General features: G+C 37.3%; 5 protein-coding genes and 1 long non-coding RNA gene across 13 annotated transcripts; 3 read left to right on the forward strand and 3 right to left on the reverse strand.

The window, feature by feature from the left end:
• The first annotated feature begins 549 nt into the window (after window positions 1-549).
• On the forward strand, window positions 550-2,676 carry LOC110771090 (Tetrapyrrole (Corrin/Porphyrin) Methylase). 3 transcript variants are annotated; one of them, XM_021975336.2, is made up of 7 exons: window positions 550-791; window positions 903-1,027; window positions 1,366-1,595; window positions 1,687-1,726; window positions 1,862-1,953; window positions 2,084-2,319; window positions 2,462-2,676. In XM_021975336.2, the coding sequence occupies exons 1-6, from the start codon at window positions 642-644 to the stop codon at window positions 2,302-2,304; spliced, it is 858 nt and encodes a 285-aa protein (XP_021831028.1). In that variant the 5' UTR covers window positions 550-641; the 3' UTR covers window positions 2,305-2,319; window positions 2,462-2,676. The 3 variants fall into 3 exon arrangements, with proteins under 3 accessions (XP_021831028.1, XP_021831027.1, XP_021831026.1); XM_021975335.2 differs by having other exon boundaries at window positions 2,465-2,676; XM_021975334.2 differs by having other exon boundaries at window positions 551-791; window positions 2,084-2,676.
• A 371-nt stretch (window positions 2,677-3,047) lies between these two features.
• Window positions 3,048-4,795, reverse strand: LOC110771088 (L10-interacting MYB domain-containing protein). 6 transcript variants are annotated; one of them, XM_021975331.2, is made up of 3 exons: window positions 4,641-4,778; window positions 4,295-4,354; window positions 3,048-4,145 (listed from the first exon to the last, which is right to left on the reverse strand). In XM_021975331.2, exon 3 carries the CDS (start codon window positions 4,137-4,139, stop codon window positions 3,207-3,209), a length of 933 nt encoding a protein of 310 aa, XP_021831023.1. In that variant the 5' UTR covers window positions 4,140-4,145; window positions 4,295-4,354; window positions 4,641-4,778; the 3' UTR covers window positions 3,048-3,206. The 6 variants fall into 6 exon arrangements, with proteins under 6 accessions (XP_021831023.1, XP_021831022.1, XP_088103405.1 ...); XM_021975330.2 differs by having other exon boundaries at window positions 3,048-4,160; XM_088247279.1 differs by having other exon boundaries at window positions 4,295-4,388.
• Window positions 4,796-5,910: 1,115 nt separating this feature from the next.
• Window positions 5,911-8,964, reverse strand: LOC110771071 (uncharacterized). Its single transcript, XM_021975306.2, has 7 exons — window positions 8,769-8,964; window positions 7,894-8,248; window positions 7,684-7,815; window positions 7,271-7,585; window positions 7,061-7,189; window positions 6,631-6,960; window positions 5,911-6,542 (listed from the first exon to the last, which is right to left on the reverse strand). The coding sequence occupies exons 2-7, from the start codon at window positions 8,221-8,223 to the stop codon at window positions 5,958-5,960; spliced, it is 1,821 nt and encodes a 606-aa protein (XP_021830998.1). The 5' UTR covers window positions 8,224-8,248; window positions 8,769-8,964; the 3' UTR covers window positions 5,911-5,957.
• A 579-nt stretch (window positions 8,965-9,543) lies between these two features.
• Window positions 9,544-13,444, forward strand: GH9B7 (glycosyl hydrolase 9B7). Its single transcript, XM_021975322.2, has 6 exons — window positions 9,544-10,093; window positions 10,527-10,810; window positions 11,132-11,569; window positions 11,940-12,081; window positions 12,569-12,735; window positions 12,821-13,444. Exons 1-6 carry the CDS (start codon window positions 9,877-9,879, stop codon window positions 13,151-13,153), a joined length of 1,581 nt encoding a protein of 526 aa, XP_021831014.1. The 5' UTR covers window positions 9,544-9,876; the 3' UTR covers window positions 13,154-13,444.
• A 2,160-nt stretch (window positions 13,445-15,604) lies between these two features.
• On the reverse strand, window positions 15,605-18,073 carry LOC110771097 (cytokinin riboside 5'-monophosphate phosphoribohydrolase LOG1-like). The gene is made up of 7 exons (XM_021975343.2): window positions 17,816-18,073; window positions 17,243-17,340; window positions 17,103-17,133; window positions 16,904-17,003; window positions 16,683-16,753; window positions 16,448-16,591; window positions 15,605-16,343 (listed from the first exon to the last, which is right to left on the reverse strand). Exons 1-7 carry the CDS (start codon window positions 17,942-17,944, stop codon window positions 16,260-16,262), a joined length of 657 nt encoding a protein of 218 aa, XP_021831035.1. The 5' UTR covers window positions 17,945-18,073; the 3' UTR covers window positions 15,605-16,259.
• Window positions 18,074-23,468: 5,395 nt separating this feature from the next.
• Window positions 23,469-24,593, forward strand: LOC110771068 (uncharacterized). The gene is made up of 3 exons (XR_002528830.2): window positions 23,469-23,684; window positions 23,754-23,816; window positions 24,356-24,593. It is a non-coding gene; the product is annotated as an uncharacterized LOC110771068 (long non-coding RNA).
• Window positions 24,594-25,832: the final 1,239 nt, after the last annotated feature.

The raw sequence follows: 25,832 nt of genomic DNA on the forward strand, positions 1-25,832 counted from the left end.
AATCAGATAATGGATCCTATTTTTATGGAACTCAACTACCCATTATCTTTTTTAATTCTAAAATAAATTTTAAAAAATTTTAAAAAGCCTCTTGCAGGCGCTAAAACGCGTGCTGAGAGGCTAGTATAATATAACATGTGCAATATAAAATTTTGCAGGAGCTGTAGTACACGACTAGAAGCCAACCAACAATATATTTATATTTAAAATAATAATAATATATGGTGTGTTTGAGTTGGAGATTAGAATACCATACCTGCCTCGCCCCTAACATCATATGCGAAAATTTTCCCAAACCCGTCTCCATAACCGATTTCCCATTAAGATCGAAATCTCAAGAACACCCTAACCAGTGTGGAAAATTGCCATCCCACTTTGACTTGCTATTTAACTAAAAGAAATACAACAATAATAAACAAGAAATAGGTTGGGCTTAAGCCAACTCGTCCACGTTTAAATAAATTTTGTTGGCGAGGCCCGAACTTGGACAGCCCAGCCCATGCGTATTGTGTTGGACAGCTTACTCGTCTTCCTCTGGCCGCCTCTGAGTAGTAGTGGGAGTTTGAAACGTTGGTGTGGGTGGGTGGTACCTGGCTTTCCAACTAGGGTTTTTGCAAGGCGAGGGTTTTGGGAAGAGAGGGATGTTGTACATCGTAGGATTGGGATTGGGGGACGAGAAAGACATCACTTTGAGAGGCTTAGAAGCAGTGAAGAAATGTGACCAGATTTTCATAGAAGCCTACACATCCCTCCTCTCTTTTGGTCTCTCTTCCGACGGCCTTTCCACTTTGGTATCACTTTTCGCCCGCACTCTCTCTCTCTCTCTCTCTCTCTCTCTCTCTCTCTCTTGCTCTATTTGTTTGCAAAACGTGTTCGATTTCTGAAGAAATTTCAATGGACAGGAAAACTTGTATGGAAAACCAGTCACACTTGCAGATAGAGAAACGGTGGAGGAGAAGGCCGACCAAATTCTAAGTGCAGCTGCTGCTTCTGACGTGGCTTTTCTTGTAGTTGGAGATCCTTTTGGGTATGTCCTCTTTCCTTCCTAATGTGTACAAGTGGAGCATTCTCCTTGTTTTGGCTTTTCAATTTGGTTATCTTTTGAATGGCATCTTATTATGTTATATATTTCTTTCCAAAGAATTGTTTTTGAGAAGTAACTAAAATTTGGTTCCCAACAACTTTATATTTTAATTGAGTTATTTGATCACTTGAAGAAGTAGAATATAGGACTTATGATTGAAATAATGGGCGAGTTATTTGATCAATCAAGTTTTTCTGAATATACAATCCAAAAGCAATAAGGAACATCTTTGTACGCTAATTACTGCACTCTTTTCTTGCATAATTTGATCTGTAACACAGAGCTACAACTCACACTGATCTTGTTGTTCGAGCCAAGAAGTTGGGGATTGATGTCAAAGTGGTACATAATGCATCAGTGATGAATGCAGTTGGAATCTGTGGCTTACAACTCTACCACTATGGAGAGACAGTTTCAATTCCGTTCTTCACTGAAACTTGGAGACCTGATAGCTTTTACGAGAAGATTCAAAAAAATCGTGGGCTTGGACTGCATACTCTCTGCTTGTTAGGTTGGGTTCTTCATACTTCCTCATTTAAAGTGTGACACGAACGATGCTTATCTTGCTTGAAACTTTCATCACAAATTATTTTTCACTGTAGATATACGAGTGAAGGAACCTACTCTGGAATCTTTGTGCAGGTCCGTGTTCAAATGATTGACTGCCTTCTCTTTGATTTTAGCTTGGAAGGATTTACTGTGTCTTATTTTTATGTGTTTTGCTTCTTCTGTTGCATAAGCTTATTTACTTTTTTCTGCCTCCCTTGAATCTTTCAGAGGAAGGAAGCAGTATGAACCACCTAGATATATGTCAATAAACACTGCAATTGAGCAGCTTTTGGAGGTTGAGGAGAATCAAGGAGAATCTGGCAAGGGTCCCAAATTTTTCATATATTGAGGCCTTCACTTTCAAACATAAATGTTATCCATTGTCTGGCTTGTACACAACTTAAGACAACTTCCAGTTGCTGTAGTTTTGATTCTTGGATTATCTTGCAGCATATGATGAAAACACCATGTGTGTTGGGCTTGCTCGGCTGGGAAGTGAGGATCAGAAGATAGTTTCTGGTACAATGAAGGAACTGCAGTCGGTTGATTTTGGAGCACCTCTTCATTGTCTTGTCATAGTAGGCAAGACCCATCCGGTGGAGGAAGAAATGCTGGATTTTTACAGACTTAAAAAACAGAATGTGGAAGAGAACGATCATGGCACTGTATGATTGTATCTTTGGAAGGTGCAGTTGTACTTGCATGTTCGTGTTTTGGATTTATGATTTGTCCATTCGTTTGCCTTTTCTCGTTGTAAAGCACTTATTCAAGAACTAAATGGACTTGACCTGATCTATCTTTCGACCGTACTGCATGTACTGTTTGTAGCAGAGACAGAAGAGGAGGCTATTCTTAATTGGCGTCAAAGAGAGTTCAGAAGATAAATGGTTGCGGATGCCACTTGCCGTCTGTCTTTGGTTCTGTTACCAGCTTCCAAGTCATGCTGCACACTCCGATTAGTTTTGTAATGAGTTTAGTCAAGTTGCTGTAATACACATTTCATGTGCCATATTAATTTCACTTATCTTGAATTTTGAGCCAAATATAGTTGTCATGATATTGATCCTCATTCTTTGTATACTTACTAAGAGATAAAAATGAGACTTGCTAATTTGGAACCCATTAATGGTAAAGCCAAACCAGATTTTATGTGGTGTACAGGCTCATGCGAATGCTTCTTTCAATTTGTCGATATGGTTGAGCCTCAAGTTCAACTACTCGGTATATGAAAAATATGGGACCTTTTGTCTATCTGAAGGCCACCGTACCCAAATGGTTCTAGTCCCAAAAACTTGCGATCCGAGGAGGTCTTTTTGAAGACAAACAAACTCCTTATATTGTTAATACATGCCCAATTCTGCTGCTTGCAAATTCTAAGGGATGAACAAATTTCCAACAATCCTGAAACCATATATCATAATAAAATCCTAGCTATGTCATTGAAGATGAGGTGCCATTTTTATAAGTTTTCACTAAAAGGAAAAGTCATATTATGACCATGGGTAATGAGTTCACACCCTAACCCCTAACCTCTAACCTCTATCCTTTAGCCAAAAAGTTCATCTCCTAACCTCTAACCATAGGTAGTTTTACTGCACTTGGCTTGCAACCAAGTCAACCGTATTTGACTGCCTTTTAAAGAGAGGAAGGTCTCCCTTAAATTAGGGTCCTCAAACAGGTCCAGTGCCGAAAAGTAGAGCTGTTCGCCAATGCCTTCAATCTCATCCAGTGCTCTAATACAATTTGTTATCGAAAATTTGTCACTAGGCATTGCTGTGGCTCTCCTCAACTTCGAGGCAGCAATCATCTCTCGCATGGCTTGTGCCATGGTATCACATATTTCTTGATCCCTTCTGCTTCTTTGATCCTCTGAAGAGTGTGTCTCAGATGGACGTTTCCTTTTTCTCTCTGCTATAACCTTGGCCACCTTTTCTGCTGATAATGCATTTCCTTGCACAGGCTTTGAGGATGGTGGGATTTCAGAATGAGGAGGGGCTTCACTGTCAGGATAGGAACTCAAACCTGCATTGTCTATTCCGGCGGACTTGTCCAACCCCTCATAGTGACTAGATTGGGCATACTTCCCATCAGCGGTTGAGTCTGCGAATATCATGCAGAGCTGATCATATATGGGACAGTCCTTGACTTTAATTGTTTCAGGCCTAGGCTGTACCCCAAGGTCTTCCCACAGGTGAGCAAACTCGATACAACAAGAATCATCCAGAGTGAAGTCATTAGTTTGATCATAAGCTGACTTGAGACCGTAGAAGCGCGTCCTTAGAACATCCAAGTGCTTCCTCAATTGATTGTTGTTGAAGTTCAGATCTGTTTCCCTGTTAAACTCGTCACGAATAATGTTCCATGTTTTCTTGTCGAAGACATTGTTGGGTCTGTTTCCCAATTGAATCTGCTTAACAACCAAGTCTGCGAATGTCTTATCAAGGGAAGCTGTCCACCTAGTCCTTGAACGTTCTTGCTTGGGTTGATGACTGCCTTCATTGTCCATCTACAACTACAAAAAGTGCATCTGAAATCAATAACATTCCACTTATTAGTATGCTATGATCATCCTAAACACTAGACAATACAGACTCTACAGAGCATAAAGTTATTGTAGTATCATAGAAATTTCCCAATCAGCATTGAAATGAGTGAACTTACATGCGTTGAATGAAAACAAAAACCTTTTCTTTCTCATCATTTGAAATTGCGTAAAATTCCCTTGATTCAACCAGAATGTAGGCAGATTAAAACCCTAAAAACAATAATTACAATGCTCCAAGAATAAAACATCCCAATTAATAATATCAAAAGACAAGTTTTTTCCCAGACAATCAGATTATACATATTATGCATGTTATATACAAAATGCTAAACAAATTGGAGAATTCAGTAACAGAATCCTACGTTCCGAGAGAAAAATCAGAATACAAAATGGGGCGGAGACTGTAGACGAATTGTGTAATAAACAATGACGACGAAACCAATAGTGGAAGAAAGAGGTTACCTGTCTCCGGGATATCGCCGTGAAATTGTCTGAGAGAGTAGCCTCTGCTTCCCAGTCTCTTTCTTTCTTTTTTTTTTTATTTTTATTTTTTATGGTTCTATCGGAGAAAAATGTGGGAGGGGTTTATGCTCCTGGTCAACGTTCAAGGTGTATTGAGATGGAGGACATGGCAGGACGTGATTGGTTCGGTTCGCGCTCGTGCATCAGTTACTCTAAGAGACGCAGTGCGCTAAACGGTGCGTTCTGGCAATGAATATTTGATATTTCCAATTTTCCTTTTTCGTAGAGATGTGATGTGATGTGATACATATTTCGTAAATAATAATAACAATTTGCCGGAGGATTAATAATCGGAAAAGCACCAAACTGACAGTTTTTCCTTTTTATTTAAAATCTTTATTAAATGTGGTAGCTTACAATACTTTTAGAGGATATGCACACTGAATAAGACAAGCATTGCTGCAACCAAGGTCTAAAATATTGATGGTATCGAAAATATCAATACTCCAAAAACACGGAAATTTCGATGAAAATATTGAAATATTATCGATATCGATAAAAATTGAATAAAAGCCACGGAAATTGTAAGAAAAACTTGGAAATTTTTATTGAAACTTTGGAGGATGTTTATTTAGTTAATTATCTATTAGTTTATCACAAAAAATTGGAAGGAAATGCATTGCATGATGGGTTTAACTGATTTAAGTTGATTATATAGCAAGCTCATAAACACTGTGAGTATAGAAAATATATAGTAATTAATGAAAGAAGATTAAACACACCATAATCATTTATATATAATGATTTACTACAATATTTTACACTTTATACATTTCATAGTAAGATACATGAATGACTTAGTACTACGTAGAGTTCCTATGAGGTTCATATTTTTCACTATCTTCATCATCTCTATGTGTAAAACAATATAAATATACATATTTTAGCATATTATCACAAAAACATAAGCAACATGGTAATTAAGAAATTAGAGGAGTGAAATGGCAAGGATTTGAATCCCTTTTGTGTGTGTGTTTTGTGTTTTTCTTTTTTTCCATTACATCTATATTTTCAATATTTTCGATATTATAGCGATATTTTGACAAAATATTGCTGAAGTGTGAGCGAAATTATCGACATCAATATTTTTTGATATTATCGATATTTATACGATATGTGTATGGATACGTTCCGAGATATCCGTGACTCGAAAAAAAGATAATATCCTCGATATTTCGTCGATGTTATCGATATTTTAGACTATGGCTGCAACATATAACTATCAAAGTATCATTGATTATGATTGATAATCTACAACTACAAAAGATGTTTACACTTGGCCTTAAGCCATGCCAATTTGATCTCACTTTTGATGCATATAAATGTTTCCCTCCGGTCAGGGTCCTGGAACAAATCTGAAGCAGCCAGATACAGCTCTTCATCAACCCCTGCCATCTCATTCAATACTTCAATGCAACTGGATATCGAGAATCGATCACCACTATGCACTACAGCAGCTGCTCCTGCTGCTCTCTTGTTTGTTGAGGGAACCTCCTCATGTTGGGAAACAGCATCCACGTTTGTGTTACTAGTTTCCCTACACACTCTCCTCTGACGACTTGAGCTGAGCGTTTGTGTCTTAATCCGCCGCTTATTTCTTCCACTAGACATATTCACTTCTTCAGATAGTCGCGATGATGCCTCATCGACTGCAGGTTCAGGTTCAGCAGAAACACTAGCAGTTTCTGGAGTGCCCACCACATTGACTGTTTGTTGATTCAGCTTCACATCATGACTTGAGAGAATGTACGTCTCTTCAACTTTTGACTCTGAAAATAATGTGCATAACTGTTTGAAAATTGGGCACTCCTTGTTTCTAATTGTTTCAGCCTCAGGATGTGCCTGCAAGTAGAATAACGCAAGCAATGTTCGTCATTGCAATGACAACGTAATGGAAATTAACTTGAGATGAGATATGCAGAGGGCATACCGTGGTGTACTTTTCCCACAATTCATCATCAGCCATTACCATATTTCGAGAATTATCCCAACTAAAACCACTTTGATCAAGAACCGACTTTATGTTGTTGTACAACCTTTTAAGAACATTTTGGTGATTCCTCAACTGTTCACCATCAAACTGCAAACCTGTTTTGTAATTGAATTCTTCCCGTATATGTTTCCACGCTTTCTTGTTGGACATTTTATTTTGCCCAGTTTGCTCAATCAACAAGTCTAAAAGTATCTTATCCAGTGGCGCTGACCACTTTGCTCTTGATTGATCTTGCTTGAATTGATCTTCACTAGGCGGACTATCCATCTACAATATATTCCAAGAAACAAAACCCGTGCAAGTTAAAAGATCCGGTGAATAATTTCATTGCATCAACGATTAAGAAAGAAATGAACAGAACAAGTACCTTTGAAGCAGCTGTCTGTGATTCAGGGAAACCATAATTTCCAGAACTGCCTGGCTCTGAAAATATCCTGTCTGACTGTTCATAATGCGGACATCCTTTGACTCTTATTGCCTCAACTTCAGGATGCTTCTGTAAAACCAGATGAGAAACATATTATGGAAAATGATGAGGTAATTCATGTAAGTATGATTCATGTAGAGTGAAACTAACCTCAATGCATTTTGCCCACACATCATTCTCAGCAATTACCATGCATCGAGACTTGTCCCAACTAAAGCCATCCTGATTAAGAAGTGACTTTACACCGTGGTACCACCTTCTCAAAACACCATGATGATTTTTCAACTGCTGCTTGTCGTAATTTAACTTTGTTTGTCTATTAAATTCATGGTGTATATACTTCCAAGCTTTGTTGCTAAAAGCATTGTTCGACCTATTCTCTTGAAAAACCTGCTCAAGCATCAAATCTACAAATATCTTCTCAAGAGGCATAGTCCACTTGGCCCTGGGCTGGTCTTCATCTATCTAAAATGAGTGGAGTATTAATTACTTCTACTGAGGCAGGAGGAAGGAAATAATGTATGACGTTGACATAGAAAACCCATGAAAACGAACAAAAGTACCTGATGCACGGCTGTTCCTAAAACGATGAAGGCATGATTTTCATTGGGTATGGAGTCTGATGAGAAGATAATGCATAGCTGTTCATATATATCACAGCCCCTCTTTCTGACAGTGTCAGCCTCAGGATGTGCCTATGCATTATATAGATGGCATTACAAGCCTTATAGTATTTATGAAACATTGAAGTTATAAGGGGGAAGAAAATCTACCTCAATGTACTTTTGCCATACATTATCCTGAGCTAGGAGCATAGACTGAGAAGCATCCCAAGTAAAGCCAGGGTGATCAAGAATTGCCTTCACAGAATTGTATCTCTTCCTCAGAACATCGAGGTGGTTCTTCAATTGTTGTTTATCAAACTTGAGACCAGTCTGCCTATTGAATTCATCTCGGATAATCTTCCATGCTAACTTTGAAAAAGCACCACTACTCCTATTTCCTTTCCGTATTTGCTCAACCAGCAAATCTGCAAATATTTTGGTGCAAAATGTTGTCCATTTGGCCCTCGATTGGTCTTGATCCGACTGACACACAACCATTTATTCGATAAACGCACCTCTATCACTGTGATATATCAAAAGAAACGTCAGAACTAGAGGAAGACCAATTTTTTTTTATCACTACCAATTAAACAAAGAAGATAGACGGCATTGACGATGAACTTAATCTTCCAAGCTTCTTCACATTGTCATTGAACTAGTTAATTACTTCAACTGTAAATACTCACTCAGTATCAAGTTGGTAACAGCTTATATATGATATAATATTGCTTTGGAAGCTTAGAGCTTTACTATGCACAACCACTGAGACCAAGATATAAACAGTCCGACGGTGCAAAACTGATTACATTGACTTAATTATAAGATTCACCAATACATACCTAAAATTTATTTATTTAAAAGAAAAAAAGAACTAGAAATTGTTCTGCACTTGGGTTGATCAGAAAATGAAAAGAAATCCCCAGCCACCCCAAGAAACTAAAATCTTGAAATAGAGTGGAACAGAAAATTATTGTTTGATTCGTTCGCTCAGCAATCGAAATGTTGCATTGATCAAAGGCAGAGAATTTTCAGAAACAACATACCTGAAAAGAATCAAAGTGGTTCTTGATGATCGGGAGCTGTCTCTGCCGTGAAATGTCGGCCGTCAAATTAGATATATGGTGTAGAAGAAAAACAACTGATGATGAATACTAATTCCAAACAGAACACCCGATACTGTAGTAGAAGACTTCATCGGCAAAAAGAAAACACTAGTATAAGACAAGACACTGTGAAACTAAAAACGCGATAAGGATAAAAGGGTTACTTTTTTTATGCGTTTATGAAATAAACGAACGGTTTTTCGAAAGCAGCGGGTTTCTTAGGCAAAACGCATAACTTTTTGGTTTTAATTTTTATCTTTTTATATTATTTTCTTCATTGATGGTAATTTGTAACAAAATATTTTCCAACAAAAAGAAAAAAGAAAAAGTTTATAAAAAATTTATTGTCCATAGAAAATGATTGGACTGGACTGCTGGTCCAATGAAGCAATATTGTGACCTGGCACAACGCTCTAACCGAAACTTGGTTGGTCGATTGCACAATTGCACCAGAATTTGGCCCACTTTAGCCACGTCATTCGGATGGCAGACACGTGATATCACACCAAAAAAGTCCTTAAACCCAACCCAACCACTATGCCAGGGTTTAGGGTCCGCTGTCAATTTGTTTCACTGTCCTGTCGGTGGCCAGTTAAAATCATCTGGTCCTTTCCTTTGGTGATATATCAACGGCGGTCACGAGTCTTCTTCACCTTTGACTTAGTCAAACACAGATCTAGGCATCTCAGCTTGCCACAAATGCCAAACCCAAGCTTCGTTCGCCAGTCCGCCTGGAGGGGCATTCCCGTCATTGTACGGGAGAAACCCAACCCACACTCCAAAAAAACCCAGAAAAAGCCGGTGAAATTAACCTTGTCGCGTTGTCGGTGCAATGCCCAGTCCAACAAACAATAAAGAAAAACAAATATCTGCGTTTCCGATCCGAGGGAGCGCCAATCGATGCTTAATTAGAGTCTCTGTTTCTAATTAACCACATTTTCTACCAAAACCTCGATTATTGTTTTTCACAATGTGCTAGATAGATCTCTTCTCTACTTATCGCTAGTGTTCTGGTTGGTTTGGTTAATTGTTTGTCGCTCAAAAATCAATGGGAGCTAAATCGAGGTCCAAGGGGTGTTGGGCATGGCTGCTGGTGCTGGTGGTCCTGGCTCTCGTTGTTACTGCCATTGTCGTCGCAATCGTAAAGAAAAAATCTAACAGCTCCGACGACGACGACGGTCCCGTCCCCGGCCCTCCAGGCGCCATTACCCAGAAATACTCTGACGCTCTCAAACTCGCTGTGCAATTCTTCGACATTCAGAAATGTAAGCTAGGCTCTCTCTTTCTTCTTTTTTCATTTTGAATTTACAATGTGTTCAATTGCTTTACTAACTGTCCACTTGATTCACATTGTTGTAGCATCACCCAATACCCCAATTGCTAAAATTGGTATAGTTAGTGTTTGATCTTTGTATTGCTCGCTGTCTTCTTTTACATTTCGAAATTTTGCAATGTTTTATATTTCTTTACCTTTCTGTTGATTCACATTATTACTATTACCAATACCCAATTGCTCAAATTGGTTTAGTGTTTGATCTCTTCTCTAATTTGCAATGCATTAACTTCCTTAGTAACTGTTGAGTTGATTCAAATTATTACTATTAACAAATACCCAATTGCTAAAGTTGGTATAGACTGTAGTCCTTGATCTTTATTTTGTTTTTTCTAACTAAATTTTATTTGTGGGTGATTGTTTAGCGGGTAAGTTGGTAGATAATAACATATCATGGAGAGGGGATTCGGGTCTGAAAGATGGAAGCGATGAGAAATTGGATTTGTCCAAAGGAATGTATGATGCTGGGGATCACATGAAGTTTGGTTTTCCAATGGCATTTACTGCCACGGTGTTGTCGTGGTCGATTCTTGAGTATGGGGATCAAATGGATGCGGTGAATCAGTTACAAACTGCCCAAGGCTCCCTCAAGTGGATCACTGACTTCCTTGTTAATGCTCATCCTAAAGACAATGTGCTCTATATTCAGGTTTCGTCTACCACTCTTCAAACCGTTCCCATTTCTGTTTCTTCCTTATGCTTGCCCATTCCCATTCTATATTCAGCATTGTATTGTGATACTGAATTCCAGGCTAACTGTAGGATTTTTAAAAGGGTCATTTGTTTGATCATTTTCCAAATTTAGTGACGAATATTAGTGTTTATTGTGGAATAAATTGGGGAATGTTCCTTTTGGAACCTACAATTGTGTAATGATTCTGATAAAGTACTGTGCTTAATGTTGAACCATTTTCATTACAAGTAATGCTTCTGAAGTGTGTCTTCTTTACCAATTTATACTATGGGGCAGGTGGGTGACCCTAAAAAGGACCATGATTGTTGGAATAGGCCAGAAGACATGACTGGGAAGCGACCACTCACACAGATCAACTCATCTTCTCCAGGAACAGAGGTTGCAGCTGAAACTGCAGCTGCCATGGCTTCAGCATCTCTGGTCTTTAAGAAAAGCGATGCCACATATTCAGCCACACTTCTTAAGCATGCCAAACAATTATTTACTTTTGCCGACAAAAACAGAGGCTCTTACAGTCAAAGCATCCCTGAGGTCCAGGAATTTTACAACTCAACAGGATATGGAGATGAGCTTCTGTGGGCAGCTGCCTGGCTTTACCATGCAACAGGGGATCAGTCATACCTTGATTATGTCACAGGGGACAAAGGAGAAGCGTTTGCTCAATTTGGTCAACCGACATGGTTCAGTTGGGATAACAAGCTTGCAGGAACCCAGGTGTGCTGAGAACTATCCTTTCTTTCTTTTTTCTTTTTTCCTTTTTCTTTTTTGGGGTTGTGTTTTGTCTTCTCATGAGTCATGACTGAGGTTCCTGAATTAAGATATCTGCATGCTGTGATTTAAACTGTTATATGCCACAGTAAAATGCAACTCACCCGAGAAACCTGCCATTCTATTGGGATACTGTGTGCTGGCTTGTCCTTAACTCCTGTAATGGGCTAAACGTATGATTTGACAATGTGTTGCTCTTCCTGTATTGTTTTTAATAGCTATATTCTTAGGATGTCCATTTGCAAGATACTGTACCATTATTCTGTAAGTAAAATTTTTCTCTCAGTCGTGTGAGCACTCTGCAATTTTCATGCAGGTTTTGCTATCCAGGTTGAGCTTCTTTGGTGGGAAAGACACCTCAGGCAATTCTGGCCTTCAGAAGTACAGGAAAACAGCTGAGGCTGTTATGTGTGGCCTCCTGCCAAACTCTCCAACAGCCACAACCAGCAGAACAGAGAGTAATTTTTCTTCTTTATTGTCATATTACTTGGATTATCATGCATATCTTTCCCTTGTTGGTTTTTAGAGTAAGAGACTTCCACCTGCTGCCCGGCTTCAAGATTGGTTATCCAGAAATATATCAACTCTTCTTCAACATTCCAATTCAATAGCCTCCCTTCCAGACAAATTACATTACCTTTTACATAGTAACTGACTGGCGGCTTTAAATCAAATAGGGAGTGATTAACACAATTGCTTCCTATTATGCAAAAGATAGTGATATTTCTCTTAGACAAACATGAAGCTCTAAACAGCAAAGATGTGTGAACATTTGCAAGCTAACAAGTGCATATCCACGGTTGGAAACATTATTTTATTTTCAATCTATCCTGGGCTAGTTTGCGTATGCTCCTAAGGGTCTGAATCATTTTGAGTTAGAATTATTCAGTTCTATTTCTGGCATCTCTAATTCTCCTTGGTTTTACCTTACCATCATGGTTGCAGATGGTCTGATATGGGTGAGTGAATGGAATGCTCTGCAGCATCCGGTTTCTTCTGCTTTCCTGGCTGCTCTTTATAGTGACTACATGCTTACATCTCGGACCTCAAAACTAGAGTGCGATGGAGATTCCTATAAGGCATCAGATATTCGGAAATTTGCTAGATCTCAGGTATGCTATCGGCTGAAGTATACTGTGCCTAAACCCTTGGAAACTGCTATTCCTTTACTAAAGTGTTCCTAAACTTTGTTTGTAGGCTAATTATGTGTTGGGGGAGAATCCCTTGAAAATGAGCTATCTTGTTGGATATGGGGATAAATATCCAAAATACGTTCACCATAGAGGAGCTTCAATCCCAGCCGATGAGAAGCCCAACTGCCGTGAAGGCTTCAAGTATCTTAATACAAAAGATCCCAACCCTAATGTAGCCGTTGGAGCACTTGTTGGTGGGCCATTCCTAAATGAAACTTACGTGGATGCCCGAAACAACTCGAGGCAAGGGGAGCCAAGCACATACAATAGCGCTCTCATCGTTGGCCTTCTGTCAGGATTGGTCACCACCTCCTCAGCAGTTCAATCATTCACCTAGAGACTAGATTTGTACGATACCATCTACACCCGTGTGTTTGTATTATATATTGTTCTCTCTGTATGCATGACCTGTTTGAATCGTTTGTGTAGAAAATTTAGTGCTGTAGCCTTTATTTGTTTGTTGTACAAACAATGATGAATTATGTGGGTTATCCGCTCATGATCTCAGCCTTTTGGTTGCTTGCGTAAACGTCAAGCTTCACTTTCACTTGTAACTCAGGCTGGACTTTGTTGAATTCCTTCGTGCCACGTTTTGTGGGTGGAATTGAGCTAGATTATTTCAATTAAACTAGGTAAAAGTTATGGTTGTTGTTTCATGGACTTATTAAATTGGATAATAATTCAACATATTGTATCTTACAAATTTCACCTTGAAGGACGAGACTCATAAAAATTGACTTGGTGACAACTTCAATCTAATTCAAACTGGACCATCAAATGGGGCCAAGAATTATGAAAAGTTTTGAATTAGAAGCACATGGGGTCAAGCCTCAAGTGTGACATAATTTCGATTCCTAGGTTTTGCCTAAAGAAAAGGTAAAGTTGTGAGAGTGACTGGGGACATTATCCACGAACAGGAATTGTTACAGAGTCAGTCACATGACACCACCGAGTTGATGTTTATCCAAATTTGGAATTAACCATGCGAAGACTCAAAAGCAAGTTCCCTACTTCTCTCCTTGGGTCTCTGTCAGCCCAACTCCTTAGGGCAAGTCCAATGGTAAGCTCTAAAATAGGCTCTGAAAATGGTGGATAGAGTCCTATTTAGAGTTTTGATGAAATCTTTCGAGCATTAAAGGAATCTTTTCCACAATGGAAACTTTATATTTGGAGCTCTAAATGTTTTAATTTTGTAATTTACATTCTAAATTTTTTTGTTGTCAATTTATTTTGTGTTCATGAATGTTTACGTTATGTTAATTTTTTTTAAAAAGTAAATTTTGGATGAGATTCTGAAAAATAATATAAATTGAAAGCAAACACAGGGAAACAACAAACTGTAAATACAAAATACAAAATAAAAAAAGTAACAACATCCTCGGCAGCCTATAAAAACAAAAACAAAAATAAGCAAAAAGGGGTTGCCAAGGAAAGCAAAAACACACAAGGTCAGCTAAGGAAAGCAGATCCGGGTGAGTAGGCATGGGGAGCTGCGGAAGCGAGTGAATGGCAATACCTAAAGTGGGCTTCAGCTTTCCACGTAGTGAGCCCCGCTTGATTTCAGTGACTTAAACCAGAGCCATATGCATGTATATGGAGGTGGATGCAACCCTCTGCCCAAGCTTGGGTTTTTAAAGTCCCAACTTGCTCCTATTGGGAATGACTTTTTGACCCCAGTGCTAAGTCCAAGGGTGGTGCAACCCCATTTAGAGCCTTCATTGGTTTTGCGCTTATGAGTTCCTTTGGGACAATTTCACATTTACATTCTCACATGTTCAAGCACGTGTGGTGGATTTTCAAACTTAACACGTGGGCAATACAAATTGAGTGACGTAGAGCACGTGTGGCCATTGGACTTTCACACGTGGACAACCCTACTCCTTATAACCCTAAGCTAGGTCCTTTAACTTTTTAACGTGGAACAAACACTCTTAACACGCCCCTGCACGTGTGGCGAATTTTCAAGCATAACACTTTGACAACATATACATTGGGTGACGTGAGAACACGTGTAGCCGTTAAGCCCAACAAGTAAAACATGGCTCTGATACTATAAAAGAAGTTGAAGTTCTACCCCAAAACCAATTGATCATACGAGGAGTAGCCCAATTCCTTATAAGCTCTTGCTAGATTTCTCAACCTCCACATTCTCACAAAAGAAACACTTACATGAGACGGGGATAACACTATTTTGCTATCCCTGACCAATCACGATATATCACATGTGATAACTTTTCTACATGACAATATGTGATTGATCGAAAATAACAAAACAGTATTATTCTAATTTTATATAAGTTATTCCGCACAATTAAGCTCCCCCACCCCGCAGCAAGGACCAAGGTCCAATGCCCACGTGGGTTCTCACAAGTTCACTGTCCCTAGGCGATTAGAACATCCATGGCCAATATAGCAGCAGCACCATCATAGAAAGAAAGAGAGAGGGGCCACTGCCCGGCCACCTAGTTTCTTCCTTCCACCATCACCATAGCTTTTCTCATTCCTTTTGTACATGGTACGGTCCAGGGCAGGTGTCCTGTCCACTACTCTGCATAATGAATCAACCCAGCCTAGTCACCAACCAACCCACCAGAGTCCACCACCCAAAAATAATCTCCACCTCCAAAGACTCCTCAAACCACTCACTCACTCACAACAAAAGGATAAAGTTGACAAAATATAAACAGCTTGGTTCATGAGTAAAATCCTTCTACTTCTTTGTCATTTTTCTTTATAGAAACTATATTGAAAACCATATTGAAGGGAAAGAATCGAACACATGAACTCATATAAATAAATTCTTAATTATTGAAAAGAATTGAACACATGAGCTCATATACATCGACTTTAAGTCACTTGAGCTCATAAATATTGAAATGCTATGTCTCTCTCTAGTACACTGATAAAGTGTAAGAACCAAAATAATGGTGAACTTATTTGGTGACAATCAATTTCCAATACTTAAAAGAATTTAAAGGGCATCCTCCCCCTTCTTTTTTTTCTGCTTGTTGATCTTTATGCCATCACTATCACTCGCTTTATTTTTTTCGTCAACTTGCAACAGCCCATAAACTCTTGAAACTATAATATAAATTAAACTAATAAAATATACAAAATATCATAAATCACCGACATGAGGAATTAGAAATCAAATCACAGGTATTGTGATCCAGGTCAGCTTCTAATTGACAAATTAAATCAAAAATTCGGAAGAAAAAAAGAAATTCAAAGCATGATGATCCACAGCTAATTAAAACAACTGTGTTGTTGGCACTTTTTTTTTCTTTCTTTCCCCTAATGGAGCTCCACATCTACATATGGGGGGGGGGGGGGGGAACTGCTTTGCTTGTGTGTATCTTAGAAGAAATCTGCTGTAATCTAAGGGTCATAAATCCTCCACGACATAGTCATGGCCTGTATAATATAATTGAAGGGCAAGTTTGTCAACGAGCAATGTCTGACTTTGCAGTGTACTCCAGATGTTGCTCCATCTCCCAACTTAGCCCAGAATGCTTAGGAATATATTCCTGGTTGGACAAATCAAACCCATGAGAAGAAATCCAGATCCCATCCTACATCATTTTCCGTTAACAATAGCTAGCCACGTGTTAATTAAGATATTAAAATGCACCTCTAGTTTGCACATAAGTTCCTGGGCAGTTTGGGCAGAGACAATAATGTGACGGGCTGCAGGGTCAATGAAACCTTCATCCACAGCCTTGTCTATGAAAGATAGCAGTGAATTGTAGTAGCCATCTACGTTCAACAGCCCCACCTGCATTAAAAATAATTAACTTTCTTAATCAGCCCCTAATTATCTAATTTAGTTGAGTACTAGGAGGATAGCTGAATATCTTGTATCTTACTGGTTTATCATGAATTCCCAACTGAGCCCAAGTGATGACTTCCAATAGTTCTTCTAAGGTTCCATAGCCACCTGTTAACCAACATCAACATATGGAATATATGGATGATTAATATATAATCTGAAACTGAATGATCAATGATGTGTGTGCGCGTCCAATGTCCATAAACAACTTTAAATTAAATTAAATTAAATTAAATATATTATGAGGTTTTTGGATACCTGGTAAGGCAATAAATGCATCAGCTTGGCGGGCCATTTCTGCTTTGCGTTGGTGCATGCCCGATACAGCTCTTACTTCTCCCACAGGCTCTCCTGTGATCTGAGATTATATATATACGTTGAGTTTTGGGATTTGATTTGAATTATAAACTTGATCTTACTTAATCACGCTTATACCAGTAAGAAATTGAAATATTACCTCTCTTGGCATGAGAGTCCTGGGAATTACTCTGCAAAAGAAAACAAAGTTAAAGAGATTAATTATAAAGAAAATCTTACAGGCAGGCAGGCAGGGCAGGGCAGCTGAGAGAGAGAGATATAGCAATTGGGATAACTTACCCCAACACGTGGCGACCACCATCATAGACAGCTTGGGAGACCTGACCCATCAATCCAATGCTTCCTCCTCCATAAACCAAGTCAATGTTTCTTTCAACCTGCAATATTTCTTTTTATATTAGTAAACAGACGTGCCTCAGTTCAAACATATATATAATTACAAGAGACCCAACATTTACGCCATCATTCATAAATCACTTTATGATTGTTTATTCCTTAATTCCTTGAGGAAATATCCAATCATCACTTTTCTCAATTATTCATCATCCACTGTTCCAACCCAACCCAACCCAATCAGAAGACACTAGAAAGATTACTATTTTTTATGAATTCGGACTAGAAAGATTGAATTCAAAGCCAAACCAATGGCTCAAAGTTCAAAACCCCCTCAGACCCAATTGAAAATGCCTTCTGGGTACCTGAATCTTCGATTAACTTCAAAAATGACACATAAATATCAATTCTTCTTACAGATTACGGGTTCTGCTTATGAAGTTATGAGCTTCATTCAATATGTGAAAGGGAAACAACAATAAAGCTATAAGCTTTAAAAAGAGTAAGAAGCAACAGTACCAGTTGTTTGCCAAGTTGGATAGCAGCAAGCTTGTAGCTTGGGTTCTTCCCAGGACTGCTACCGCAGAAAACACAGATACGCTTGAATCTTGATTTCATTGGAGCCTGTTGTTGTTGTTGATTCTCCATTAGAGGGAAGGCCTGAAACCAATATGGTTTTCTTTGCAGAGAGAGAGACAGAGACAGAGAGAGCCCCTTAACGTGAATGTGTTTGTTGTGTTCAACAGTCAGCCAGCCATCGCTATGAATTGAAAGCCATTGCCAAAAGTTGAGGGAATGAAATTGGTTCTATTGGTTCTTTTTTATATAGGAAAAAGAGGAAAAAAACGAATGCCCCACACATCACATCACATCTCTCAATTTCTCGTCTCGTGAGAATGAATTTCACGTTGATATTGACGCTGAGTTATTGTACGCTCCTTCATTTTTGGAACAGAATGACGGTATGGGATTATTCTTTTTCAATTTTTGCTTTAATGCCTGCTTTGTTTAGCACTTGTTGAATTGAAAGTATGAAAATAATTCAAAAGAAAATTGCAAACAAATAAACGAACGAGTTTAACAGAGGAATTTTGCCTTTAAATCCCAATCCCTGAAACAAATACTGGAGTTGTTGCAAATAAGAAAAGGAACTTGAAGACTAAAGAAGATAAGTTCCAACCTTTAACGTGAAATTAAAATACAAACCACAAAAAGAATGATTAATTCCTTCGTTCTAAAAAAATATATTCCCACGGTTTTCCTCTCATGAAAAGACGTCTCAAGTGCCGCATACACTTTGAGAGGGAGGAGGTCACTGTTCTCTCGTCCTCTCATCTTCTCTATGCTTTGATGCACAAATCCCCCTTCTCTCCCTTACTTTTTCCTCTCTTATCCTCCCATCATCTCCTCCTCACACACACTCCTATTTTTTGAAAACTAGCAAATTTTATGTTGGAATTTCTTTGTCCCTCTATGGCTGTAAGTGGAGGTACACTTTGTGCGCCTTATGTTGTTGCCGGCAGTATCCTCGCGTTTTTGTATTTGTAATAACCTTGTGTGGTTATATGTATTTGTATTGGCTCTTGTGCATAACGACTTTGTGCATAAATTTATAAATGCAATATATCGTCTTTATCTGTATATAAAAAAATCAAGAGTATATCACATACTTAATTTCTAGATTAATTAATAGATAATTAACATCAGCAGCGTCGTATAATACAATTCGCGTGCTTATTCAATTATTTTGCTAATTAAAGCTGGTTTTAATAATAAATAGCTGATAATAATTATAAGAAGAAGTATAATAAAATCCACTTGGGAATAGTTGAACTGTAAACTTGAGAGCAGTATTGGGACACATGAAGCATACAGCAACTTATGTTGTAGTTATATAGTCACAAGGACATGCAATGTGCTTGGAAGATTCTCAAAGTACAATACAAGTGAGTTATTACTTATTATGATACATCCATTTGTTAATCATGTAATTAAAAATAGAAATGGAAATGGCATATATATATATATATATATATAGTAGCTACTAGCTAGCCAGATGGTTTATCGTGCCATGTTCTTCAACTTGAAAATTAAATAAGGTAACCCTATCCAGGTGGTAGAATCAATATACGTAACCCTAGCTAGCTACTCATAAATATTAAATCATATGTAGATCTATTTATATATTTATATTCAAAGTAAGGTTTCCAAGATCTTTCCTACCACTAGTACTATATGTTTATATATCACCATAAGTAGAATTCTGCACTTGGACCAGTTATTTTAATTTCACGAAGCCTAATTTGACTTTTTCATAATTAATCCTGTTTGATCTACATACCAATTAGCATTTCTCCATATCTTGTGTGTGCGTGTGTATGTCACTGTGCTATCACGTGACACACGTCTCTAGATCAATATTTTCAATTTCTTTCTTATTATTTTCTTCTTTTGTTTAGGAAAAGAAAAAAAAAAGTCATGAAATATTTGTATTGTATAGTTGGAAATTCCGACAATATATAAAGTTGTTTTAGACAAAAGCTCGTTGAAATGAAGTAAAGCCGACCTTATCCCAAACTTCTTTTGGAGAAATTTTTGCATGTTTCATATACATTTTCACATGGAAATTCAAAACTTGTTTATCCAGTGCAAGGATTCAGATGGGGAATATTCCCTTCCAATCAAAGTTCAATGCTACATAATGTTGAGGAATGACGGACGTTATTTTCTAATAGTTTAGAATGTTCCAAAGTAACTTCTCTTTTGATCTTTTTGTTCTTTTGATGAAATTAAAAAGTAAATATATTTTCCTTTATTTGTGTCTTTGTGAGTGTTGGTGGGGTGGCGGTGGGGTATATTGATGTGTTTACATGCAATAAAGAGAGAGAGAGACCTTTTGGGCCGTGAATGGCTCCTTTATTTCTTCATTATTGACTACGTACTTTCTATTGAATTCGATTCTCTCTTTTGAGGAATGAGTTACATTCACAAACAAAAATGTAAACATGAAACGTGTTGTATATATGAATATGCTCTCCTACTCCATTTCAATTTATATTTATATTCTCTTTTGATTTTCTCTTTTGCTTTCCTAGAGATAAAATATGTTTCATTAAGAAGAAAAAAGGCATACGAAACTTGTACACACTACTCAAAAGCTCTAATCCAATTGAGAGAGGTTTCCCACCACAACCACATCTAATCTGGGTCATAACCACGTGTTTTAGTTGCAGTGGGGTTTAGGTCCTAATAAAAGCATATTAAAAATCCGTTCTAACTTTGAGGGTGGGGTGCTGGTTTCTCCAATCAAACCCATTAAAATGTTCTCAACCTTACCTGCCTTGTTAAGCATATATGTCACCATTATATATCTACGTGTCTCTTGTAAAAATTATTAATTGACTAAACGGGTCAGGTTTGATTTGTTCATTTCTATATGGTTTTTTAATTTGATTCCATAAAGGGAAGTTTTGTCCTTCACTAACAACTTAACAACTTAACAACTTGACAACTAGGTTAGTTGGACGTTGGAAGACTCATCTCATTAATACTAATTTGACTGACCACTGATCTGGGAAGCTAGCCCTAGTATAGCTAGCGTGACAAGAATAAAACGACTCCTCCAATATAATCCAATATAAAAAAGAAAATAAAGGAAACGATTCATGCATTTGGAATCTATTTGGGTCAGGTTATATATATCTGTTTGTATGTTTGACCTTTTTCAGTCTAATCTGTTTCGTTTCATGGCTTCTTTTAGTTGGCAAGTCAGATCAGAGAGACTAATACATGACGATCAGTTGTCGACCGCCGAATTCTATGACTAAGTAAGTAAACCAGACCACGTGGCATGCCATTGCCAATGAAAACACTACTTGTTCTTCTTCTATTCAAGATATGCCATGCACGCTAGTAATAGGGGGTCGATTGTTAAATATAGTTTAACCCATAATTTATAGATTTGTAAAGAAAACTGTGAATAATATAATCGCCATGATGAATTACTACACATTCACCACACCAACATGCGTCATAGATGACTACATGATGACCAATATTTATCAATTATTACTTTCTTCCTGCCTGGGGTTTGCTGCTCAAATTCCTTCATATATATCTATTGTATATACTAGTTTCTTCTCAAGCGCTTCCGCACCTACATGAGGTTTTTTTAAACAAATTTTAAATTTATTTTAAAATCAAAAAAAGATAATGGGTAGTTGTGTTCCATAAAAAGAGGATCCATTATTTGATTTTTCTTTTAATTTTAAATTTTTTTAATATGAAAAAGTTTGAATTTACCATATTATGCTCATTTAATTAATAATTTCAATTCTTAATTTTTGCATTAACCAAGGACATTTTCTGGTATTTTGAATGTTTCACCATTCGCTGCCTTTTGCTTTATATATACTAGCCTCTTCGCACGTGCTTCCGCACTTGTGAGAGGCTTTTTTAAAAAAAAAAAATTCAATTTATTTTAGAATTAAAAAGATAATAGGTAGTTGTGTTCCATATTATCATATTTTTCTTTTAATTTTAATTTTTTAATATGAAAAAGTATGAATTTACCATATTATCCTTATTTAATTAATATTTTTAATTCTTAATGTTTGGATTAACCAAGGGCATTTTCTGGTGGTTTGAATGTTTCACCATTCTCTGCCTTTTGCTTTATATATATATATATATATATATATATATATATATATATATGGACTCCTTCTGATAAAAATAATATTGTTCATGCCAAGTTCTAAATTTGTTTAATGCGTTCCTTGTTCTGATAAAAATAATATTGTTCGTGGAAAATACTTGTATTTAATAATCAAAGCAACGGCCCCATCATCATCATCCATCAATCCAAATCTTTACTGGATTAGGTCAGGCTCAACCGTAGTAGGTAGAAATTTTCTGAAAAAAACTACCACGACCCCAATTATATACATATAGTTCATCCCATTATGCCGCCATGTATGGTTTAATGGAAATTAAATCGCAGCAGCTATTTTTGTAGACCAAATAAATATATATTTGGAAAATATAATATTTCGGATAAATGTTTGAGTGAGAAATGGTGGTATGACTATGAACTCAACTCAATACGTGGATATCAAACATTCCAATTTCCAAGCAATGAGGCAAAGCAGAGTCAGCAAGAGATCAACTAATCCTGTTTCATCTCCAAATTATAAAAAGTAAGAGAGAGATTGGATTTGAATTTTGTGAAAGAAGAGAAGAGCAATAATGGGTCCCCAAATTCCCCACCACCCGACCATTACAAGCTGTGACTGCGGTGCACTCGTGCGCTTGGTTCCTTCTGAATCTGATTAACTTCAATTTTATCGCGCACATCTTCTTCGCAGGACATATATGACTTCAAATGTGTACGAGTTTTTCGTGCTAACTTTATAGAAATTCAATTCAATGGCTGAGATTTACTACCACACTCAATTTTAATGCTATTATTAATTCTTTTTGCACACTTTGTTTTCTTGTTCATCATCCGCCTATACAGCCACAGGGACAATATTGAATGGAAGATGATATTACCAATAAAATAATCAGATGCATGAATACATAACAAGAGGTTAAGAAGTCATGACAAACATGTTTTTTTTTTTTTTGCCAATAATCATGACTCATGACAAACATGTTGGGAATGGGTACTTTTGTTCTTAAAGTTAATTTTTTCGCCATCTAGGGACGTGGTGAATAGTTAATAAAATGAGTATGCAAAGGGCTTATAGCTCAAGTGATTAAAAGCATTTTACCTATGTACCCGAGGTCTTAGGTTTGATTCTCTCCTCACCCAATATTACTTATACCAAAAATAAAATAAAAAAGTTTTGGGTGTCTTTTGTATTTTCATTTCAATAATAAAAGAAAGAAAACACTTACAACATCAAGGACAAAAATGTCTTTTACCACGGTAAGAGGACTATAACTATCGGGACCCGCCTTGGGCCATTCATAACGCCGACTCTTCGGCCTCATTCTATCTATTGTGATTTTCTAATCAAGACCCAGGGATAGGGTTTCTCAGGAAAATTAGGGCCCAAGGTTAAGATTTCTCTAGAAAATCAAGGCCCAGGACTAGGGTTTCAATGGAAAACTAAGGCCCGGGTTTATGATTTCCTAGAGAAAATTTTGCTTGTGTAATTTTCTGGGAATTCATTTCTACATTCGCGCCATCCGATTTTCTCGAGAGACAGATCGATGATTAGTATTTCTCAGAAATACAGCAACTGTATCGATGCTAGCTTCCTGATAGTTACCAGCATCGTTTGGCTTTAGGGCTTTTCGATGGCAGAGGAGAACGAAGCGGCTTCGCGGGACACTGTCAATGGCGACAATGCACGAGCTCTCCACGACGTCGTCAATGGGGGTGAGCACCGTTACCCAATTTTTTTGTTCGCACATTTTTCCTGTATTAATTCTATAGTTTTGTATTTAGATCGCAAGAGGATATGTATTTGCTTAGGGTGACGACGCTAATGGCGAGAATGTACGAGATAGGGTGAGCATCTGTGCCCTAATGTTCTGTTCACACCTTTTTATTGTATTAATTCTAGGGCTCCTTTGCATTATAGAAGAACGCTTAGGGTTTCACTACACGCATGATTGGCTCCAAATCTAATAGTTGTAGAAATAATAGCATTCAAATAATATATTAAGTTTATGGAGTGGAGTCGAATTAGGGTTCTTCAGTGCCCTAGATGCATTTTGCAAAGATTTGGGATCACAGAGAGCATAGAGCTTGCTTCTGATTACCAACTTCTTATCCTTCCTTATTGTGAGTACAAGAAATTGGTGGTGAAAAAGGAGAGCACTAATGAGATTTCTGTTTATATTTCCAACTTTATCTATTACTATTAGTTAAATCTTCTCGATCCAGAGTGGAAAAATATGGGAAAAAAGAGAAAAACCGGTTTTACATTATCTACATCTCTCAAGTATAGTGGAATTTCTGCTGAGTCCAAATTTAAGTTTCTCTGAGCTCATTGTACAAACCATGTATTTTGTGAAGAGGTTTTGATTTTGCATTTTCTTTTGTAGCTTGTGTATGAAAAGGAAGTATGAATCTGGACTTTGGTTTCAAGGAAAATCACTTTCTTTCTGCGAATGATGCTCCAAAAATTTCTCATACAGGCGCGTTTATTTTATACTACCACCACTTCTTCCTTTTTCTTTACAACGTGTAGAATAATCTTATGTCTGGCTGGTCTTTAAGTGAGCTGCCTTATTATATCTTCTCTACCTATGCCTCTCTCAATCTATTTCTCTTTCTCTCTATCTCTCTCTCTCTCACACACACACACATACAGACATTGACATTTCAATACATATAGGACTTTGTAAATATTTATTCAATTTGTCATTTAACATTAAACCATACCATTATTTATATAGGTCTTATTAACTCTGCTTCCCTTAAGCATTTCATTCAACTTCCTAGAGTTTGTTAGGGGCAACTGAAAGAACCTTTTAGGTTTGAGTTATTCAAATAGGTCCTATCTTATTCCCTTATTTTTTATCTTTTAATTTTTTTAACTGTGACTATGGGCAATTTGCCACCCATGGGTACCAACCTACCACCACCTAATAGGTATCGATTTGGGGCAACATCCCTACCTGTTTTACAAGTGATGCCACAACACAGGGACAAGTATGATTTGATGGAAGTGTAACTTCCAAAATTCATACGAATGACAAAAAACACTGGTCTCTTTGCATTGCAGGCCCCAAAATATAGAAAGGAATTCTTCATGGGGTCTTGGACACACCCAATCTGGGTTTGATTTACTTTTAATGATCTTGAACTTTCTCCTATCACAAATTATGTTGAACCATCTATATGATAAAATTTTACCATATGGACAATGTTGACTTTTGTGATCCGTATCTGTGCTTTTCTTTTGTGTGTCTGTGAATGCTCAAACATCCAGTTTCATATGTGACACATATCAAACCTTAGTTGATTGCGTAACATGAATTTATAGTAATATATTTTATTCATTTCCTTATATGATTTTGATTAGTCATGGGTGATGAGAAGACTGTCTTTTGCAGCACTGGATTAATTCTTAGTTGTGTAGCAGAGTCACTGCACCGTGATGTAATAGATGTCAAAACTTGTAAACTGACTTTGTCCTTGTTGGTATATTTTAGTTGCCAAACTGACTTTGTCCTTGTTTTTTGAAAATGTATTACTCAGTTTTTTAAAAACGTATAGCCGCCCGGCTATACTAGGTCACACGTGGGCCACTAGGCTGTTCTGTGTTTTTAAGTAAAGTGTACAGCCGTTCGGCTATACTCGATTTTTTTTCTAATTTTTTTTAAAAATAGTATACCCGGTTGGCTTTACAGGTTTTGTTTTAAAAATTGTCTTTAATAAATTGTATAGACTAGCGGGTATAGTCTTTTACATATATATATATATATACATACATACGTATGTATGTATTTCTCAATAATACATTCATGTTCTACACACGTCTCACTTTTTTAAAAAGCAAACATACAATAATCATAT

Source organism: Prunus avium, chromosome 1 (genome assembly GCF_965620075.1).
Source record: "Prunus avium chromosome 1, drPruAviu1.hap1.1, whole genome shotgun sequence".
In the NCBI taxonomy this organism is placed as follows: domain Eukaryota; kingdom Viridiplantae; phylum Streptophyta; class Magnoliopsida; order Rosales; family Rosaceae; genus Prunus; species Prunus avium.